The sequence below is a fragment of the Alosa pseudoharengus genome, unplaced genomic scaffold (genome assembly GCF_046254945.1).
Source record: "Alosa pseudoharengus isolate Yale_2024_CS ecotype anadromous, Long Island Sound unplaced genomic scaffold, YU_APseudo_1.1 YU_APseudo_1.1_scf_2, whole genome shotgun sequence".
NCBI lineage: Eukaryota > Metazoa > Chordata > Actinopteri > Clupeiformes > Clupeidae > Alosa > Alosa pseudoharengus.
In genome coordinates this window covers 15,293,549-15,300,413 of record NW_027468663.1, presented here as the reverse complement: position 1 = coordinate 15,300,413, position 6,865 = coordinate 15,293,549, and the positions used below count along the sequence as shown (strand labels likewise).

Genomic DNA, 6,865 nt, shown 5'->3' with positions numbered 1-6,865 from the left:
CTCACCAGTATGATCCCATTAACGGCGAAGAGCACCTCGAACCCGGAGTAAATAAAGAAGGGGATGAGGAGGCGCAGGCGGTAGTCCCGGAGGTGCTTGAAGGGCAACTGGAAGATGTTGCCCCAGCCAATGCTGCGGAGGTCAATCTCCTCTGTGGGGCGGTAAGCAGCTCCACACAGCACCAGAAACTGAGACAGATCACAAACAAACCTTTCAAATAAAGCAACCCTGATACGGAATGCATCCCAAATCTACCCAAAAGAAAACATGTAGGAAATGCACATAAGTACATACGTATGTATACTAACGTATGTATGTATATTATATATCATATAAAATCAATTACGAATTATGTGTGTACATAGAATGCATATGATATGGGAATTATGTGTGTACATAGAATGCATATGATGTGGGAATTATGTGTTTACATAGAATGCATGATGTGGGAATTATGCGTGTACATAGAATGCATATGATGTGGGAATTATGCGTGTACATAGAATGCATATGATGTGGGAATTATGTGTGTACATAGAATGCATATGATGTGGGAATTATGTGTGTACATAGAATGCATATGATGTGGGAATTATGCATGTACATAGAATGCATATGATGTGGCTCATTCATATGCTGTCCTGTATGGCATGAGAAAGTGAGAGAGGGAAGAATAAGTGTGTGTGTGTGTGTGTGTGTGTGTGTGTGTGTGTGAGGGAGAGAGACAGAGATAGATAGGGAGAGGGAGAGGGAGAGGGAGAGAGAGAGAGAGAGAGAAAGAAAGAGAGAGACAGAGAGAGAGAGAGGAAGAAAGAGAGAGAGAGAGAGAGAGAGAGAGAGAGAGAGAGAGAGAGAGAGAGAGAGAGAGAGAGAGAGAAAGCAAGAGAGAGAGAGAGACGCATCCTTACGATGATCATGGCCATAAAGGCTGCTCCCATTAAGACACTCTCCACCTCGATGAGCATCAAAGATCGAGGCAGACTTTGCAACACCGTCTTGTTCAGTCCTGTGATGATGCCATGGCTGTTTGCACCTGAGAGATATTTCAGCATTAAACATTAACCTCCTCTCATCAAGGACATCTCATGTGAAAACGTGAAATGAGGAGGGAGTAGACATGAGAGAGGAAATAAGAATGGAGTAATCCAAGTACCACAGGTCTTCACGCCGTAAAGAATGTGCGAGGGCTCGTTCAGATACGTATTAAGGAAGAAGGCCATGGGAAACTCCGCAAAAACAAAGGAGAGCTGGACAAGAAAAAAAAACACAATAACAAAAATAAACCATAAGATAAAATATAAAACTGTGATGTACTGCCCATTTAGGTGATTAAGTTGCTTTGTGCATTACCATTAACATTTGCATTTATGTACTAGACATAACGGGCTATATATAATATATGTAAGCTACACGCTCTGAACTGCATCATGTAAGCCACATATGTTTGAACCATCCTATGCTATCCACAGATATTAAAGCAACACAGGATAAATATTTTATCTTAAAGGAACCATATGTAAGATTGTGGCCAAAACTGGTACTGCAATTACTTTCAAATTACTGTAGAGCGGTGTATCCCCTCCCCTCCCCCCTGACTCGAGGTTGCCAACCCGGATGGCGAAACACTACTGACTTTGTGATTAGTAGATAGGTGGAGGGTGGCGCATCAGGCCAAAACACAACACAACATGACAAAACACAACATCAACATCAGTTGAGGGCTGCAACTTCACTTTTTAAATGACAATATCCTGGCCGGACTACTGTTGTCAGTGATATAAGTATTTGAAATGAACATGATTTCTTAATGTCTAGTGACATATCAGGGCCATTTTATGATAAATTGAAATACATTTCTTACATATGGTTCCTTTAAAATAACAGCTTCAAATTCATGTTAATGCTACACTGAATTACCATAACAAAAATAGAGTCTGTAACATTGTTGATGGGAACCCAGATGCACACCTGGTATTACACTAACGGTGTTGTCGTGGGTGGAAGCATGACCCTTTTTGTCCGTTTAAGACGAATCGGGTACTCCTAAGCACCAAATGAGTACCCAGTACGTTCATAACTGACAAAAAGGGGAATACCTACATTGTTATGAAGCATGACAGTTACTCTAAACATAGAACTGCTTTTTTTTTTTTCAATTTCAACATCTCCCTCAACTGATTGGAGATGGAGCATCTGACATACTGTGAATCGACTATGAGATCAACAGAAAGAGTTATCAATGCAACAGAGCAGCATCTATGTAAACAGACTACACATTCATGGACACGGACTACAGATCCATGGACACGGACTACACATCCATGAAACAGACTACACATTCATGGACACGGACTACACATCCATGAAACAGACTACACATTCATGGACACGGACCACAGCACATTGCAACTTGTCTATAGAAGTGGTGGTTGGAAATAAAGGGTACTGGGGTGCTGCCCCTGGCAATCATCCAGATAAGAAAGTCTATCACAAAAAAATGAGTTAATGCAAAATAATTATGAGATAAAAAGTTTACTTGTACAATGTGCCGGGTCGTCATGTCACTATTTAAGAATATAGTGTACTTCAGCATACTTCCAGGAACAATGGGGCCTACATTATTGTTTCCCTAAAAATTTGAGCCCCTCCCCTGTACTAATAAATTAAAAAATGACATTATCACTGGCTGCCTCAGTACACATGAAACAGGCACTCCCATGATATACTTAAGTGAAGACCTCAACAGGGAAGTAAGCATGATTTCAACAAATTGAGGAACTTAGCTTCACTTAAAATGTCTTAAAATGTGACTGCGGCCTCCCTCGTATGTCTGAGGCCACAGCCACAGCAAAATGAGAGCTCACATGAAAGATGATGTAGAACACAGACTGGAAGATGACAATGTAGCGGAGAAAGGCCCCTTTGGGTGGTTTCTTCTGCTCCTGAACATGGTCTTCCTTATAATTTTTGTACTCATAGTATTGCTGAGCCATCCTATGAACATGAACAAACAGAGACGTAGACAGGGAGGGGGAGAGAGAGAGAGAGAGAAAGAAAGAAAGAAAGAAAGAAAGAAAGAAAGGGAGAAACCCAGAAAAGATTGTGAGATGGATCCCAGAGAAAAACAGAGACAAAGACAGACAGAGGAAAAGGAGATGGAGAGAGTTAGGTTGGCTAAAGCAAAACTGGACACTACATTACATTACATTTAGCAGACACTTGTTGACCAAAGTGACTTAAATATGTCAGCTATATTACAAGGGATCACATTGTCCACGGAGCAACATGGGGTTAAGTGCCTTGCTCAAGGGCACAACGGTGAAAGCCGGGAATTGAACAGACAACTTTCAGTCTACTGCACGCTAGCCCAGCTCCTTAACCACTACACTACCACACTAATAAACACATTGATATATAACTAATATATGCATGCCTAATTCCACAAACACATACACCCTCACAAATATTGATCTGTACTTGAAGGAAGGAAGTAAGGTAGTGAGAGAACAATGATGCCTGGAGCAGGGGAGAGATCCCATGGGGCTCATTAACAAAAGGATGTGGGATGACTGAGAGAAATATGCGAGTCAAAAATATGGGGGTTTCTGATGAGACAAAATCTATGTCTAGCTTCTATTTTATTTGTTTTAAATGACAGATATATAAAAAAATGTTAAAGCCGTTTCCAGCTTACCTGGTAATGTAGTTTCCCAGAGAAGCCCAGAGGGGGACAATAGCAGCGCCAATAGCCACTGCTGCCGGCACCAGGGTATAGTATCGCTCCCAATAATTGGTTGAAACGAATAGAGCATAAATACCAGACGCCAAAAACATCATCCACTTGGTGCCCAGAAATCTGGAAAAAGAAAATAAAGTGAACAAACCATGGTTTGCATGGGTAGACTGAAAGGAGACAACGGAAACGAGACCATATGGGCATGGATGTGATGGCAGGTGGGAAGTGAGAGGATCCTATTTATACAGTCTATACATTTGTGTGCGGAGGAAGTAATTTATAATAACACTAATAACGATCTAATAACATTTGATTCTAATAATGCCAACTCAAGAGCACTGATTCATGGACATTCTCCTTGGAAGCTTTGTTGTCGTAATGTAAAGCTACACAGTTTCATCTTGAAATCCCCCAGCTCTTAGACCCCAGCAGAATCACACCTGTACTACCAGCACCGACATAAACAGGGCTATGAGGGGCAAGAGGAGGTTGTACAGATGAGACGGAAGATGGAGGAGACATACCTGATGAGCACGGGGGTGTATAGCAGGCCAATGATGGGTGTGACATTAATACCCATCAGCATCTTGTTATCAATGTCCTCCAGGCCCAGAGTGCCATACTTCACCTCTCTGTAGGTCTCGTCATAATGCAGAATCAACTGCATCTGCAGCAGGCCTACACAGCACCAGAACATTATTCAAAATACTCATCAGAGAAATGTTGTTGTAAGTACAAAAATCACCGTCATAACACCATTACAAAGTCAATATTTCAAATGTCTAAAATCTGAGGTACTTCTTGGGAGTAATCATCATCACATCATCATCACATCACACAGCATTTTAATATTTATCATACTAGATCATGCCATTAGGCTACTAGGCGTTCAACTATATAAACATCTGACGTTGATGGAACTAATTGAAAAGGAATTATGCATATGCACACCCAAATAAACACTGTAGACAATCATGCCAGCTACACTGGCTCCCACCACATTCTTCACCACACCCAGCCGCTTCCGTCTGTAGTACTTCCTCTCCTCCTCCTCTTCATCATAGTCTGGGTGAGGGCCCAGGAATTCTTCCACCTGTGGTTGGCAGACAGTTAAAACAATTGTCATAATTTATTTCCTACCCACCCAATCAGAGAACGGGAAAACTGCTTTCTACAACTCTCAATCACCTCATCAAGGTATACTGCTCAAAAAAATTAAGGGAACACTTCAATCATACACTGGATCTCTGGCAAGTGTTTTATTTTGCAACAACTGTCAGACATTCTGTGAATGTAGTTTGAGAATGGAGAAAAGGGTGGAAGGTTTCAAAAATGGTGTTTTAACAATTGTGGAAAACTGTAAGTGTTTTTTTTTTTTTTGAGCAGTATATTTACAAAACTAAAAGAGGTAAACTACAGCCACGTGACGTGGAGAATCATTCTCATTGAATCCAATTAATTCCTCAAAACATTTGATTACAAATGGCACAACGAGGCAACACAAGGAAAAGTTGCTTATAGCCTACTGACAATTCACCTGTTCTTGGATGTTGCCTGCGGCTTCAGGTGCTGCGGGACCTTCCCCATTTCCATTGGCAGGTGCTCCAGGAACCTCAGCCTCGCGGTATACGTTATGTTCTGCAGCTGCGTCTGCCATCTAATGGCCGTTTATGCAAGTGCGTACTGCACAGACCCAATGAAAACAGGGAGTGGAAATGGGAAGTGAAATTATGGAGTTTGGTTGATTTGAGTTCGGTAAGAGCCCGTCTTATTAGACATTCTCTGGTTCGGTTTCATGGGTGCACTCGCACCGGCGCTTTACATTAATCATTTTAGATTGAAATATCCAACGCTGTATAACGCTGAAATATAAACGACGATCATGCAATTTGTTTTAAAGTAACTTTAACGTCATTCATAAAATAGGCTTAAAATGTAACACTAGCGACATAAATTGTGTACATCTGCTTATTTAATAGACCCCCGAAACATTGGACCCCCTGGGTCCCTTATATCTGTGTAGGCAACTCACCTTGTAGCCTACTCACGATGTAGCCCATCCGATGTAACCTCCCAACTACTTGAAATGACAATTGCTGAACATGTCTTTGACGCACTGTTGGCAGAAGCTATCCAAAATAAGCCCCATGTGAAGGGAAACGAAACTTCACTTTCTTCAGTTCCCCATATCGACCTTTCTGCGCCACTTAAAGAGACAGAACGCTTTTTTTTCTTGGTGCAGTGAACCACGCAATATTTACATAATCTACTACATGACTTGAGTTCAAAACACTTTATACTTATTTATTTCTTCTTGATTTTAGTATTATCTTATTTTGGACTTTTTAATAGCCTTTGTGTATTTATTTGTCTATTTATTTATTCTAGTTTTATGAGCATTGTAACCCTTTTTCCCTGGCTTGTGTCTTACTGTCATCTTACATCCCCCCTTTTTAATTTCATTTTATTGGTCAATCTCCCTCCTTTGGTTTTTTGTAAGATAGCCTTACCTGTGAAGCACTTTGGGTCAACCTTGTTTTAAATGTGCTATATAAATAAAGTGACTTGACTTGTAAACCATTGACGTCATTCGTCTTCAGCACCATATGCCAACCTTGCAGAATGTTCTGCTTATTAATATAGCCCCATTCAGCAACTAACTACAAACATCAAACAACAAAGTGTATAAACCCCCTTCAGGTCCACGTCACAGAAAAGGTGTGTGGATGTCCCATTGAATTGTGTGTGTGTGAATTGACTGAAACGTCACGAAAAATGCTTACTTGTACTACCTTTTTACATGTATACACGCTGGGCTTGTCAACCAGATAGCATACGTCAGGCTAATGAATTTCTGGCCACTTTGTTAACATCGTCTACCCATTCTGTTATCAGCTCAGTATCAGGCAGACAATTAGCTAAGACTAATTTATTAAGGTACGGTTTGCTAACCTGACTCTCGCCAGATGAATTTCGTTCCGCCTAGTTTGAAATTCATCTGGCGAGAGTCAGGTTAACGGTTTGCGGCCCTTAGGTCACAATGAGAGTGCATACCCTGACAGCTCAACATGTCGGTCTATTAGCTGCGCCATTTCTCTTACCCCATGCTGTGTGGGCACCCAACCTAGG

General features: G+C 41.2%; 1 protein-coding gene across 1 annotated transcript in view; it reads right to left on the bottom strand.

The window, feature by feature from the left end:
- Window positions 1–5,895, bottom strand: part of unc93b1 (unc-93 homolog B1, TLR signaling regulator) — an 11,904-nt gene extending 6,009 nt beyond the window's left edge. The window contains exons 1-9 of the mRNA XM_076293911.1: window positions 5,769–5,895; window positions 5,274–5,419; window positions 4,688–4,829; window positions 4,261–4,414; window positions 3,695–3,856; window positions 2,865–2,994; window positions 1,154–1,247; window positions 909–1,033; window positions 6–188 (exon numbers count right to left, since the gene is read on the bottom strand). Coding sequence (XP_076150026.1) covers window positions 6–188; window positions 909–1,033; window positions 1,154–1,247; window positions 2,865–2,994; window positions 3,695–3,856; window positions 4,261–4,414; window positions 4,688–4,829; window positions 5,274–5,393 — 1,110 coding nt within the window. The 5' untranslated portion in view covers window positions 5,394–5,419; window positions 5,769–5,895. The remainder of the gene's footprint in view (window positions 1–5; window positions 189–908; window positions 1,034–1,153; window positions 1,248–2,864; window positions 2,995–3,694; window positions 3,857–4,260; window positions 4,415–4,687; window positions 4,830–5,273; window positions 5,420–5,768) is intronic.
- Between the last annotated feature and the right edge of the window lie 970 nt (window positions 5,896–6,865).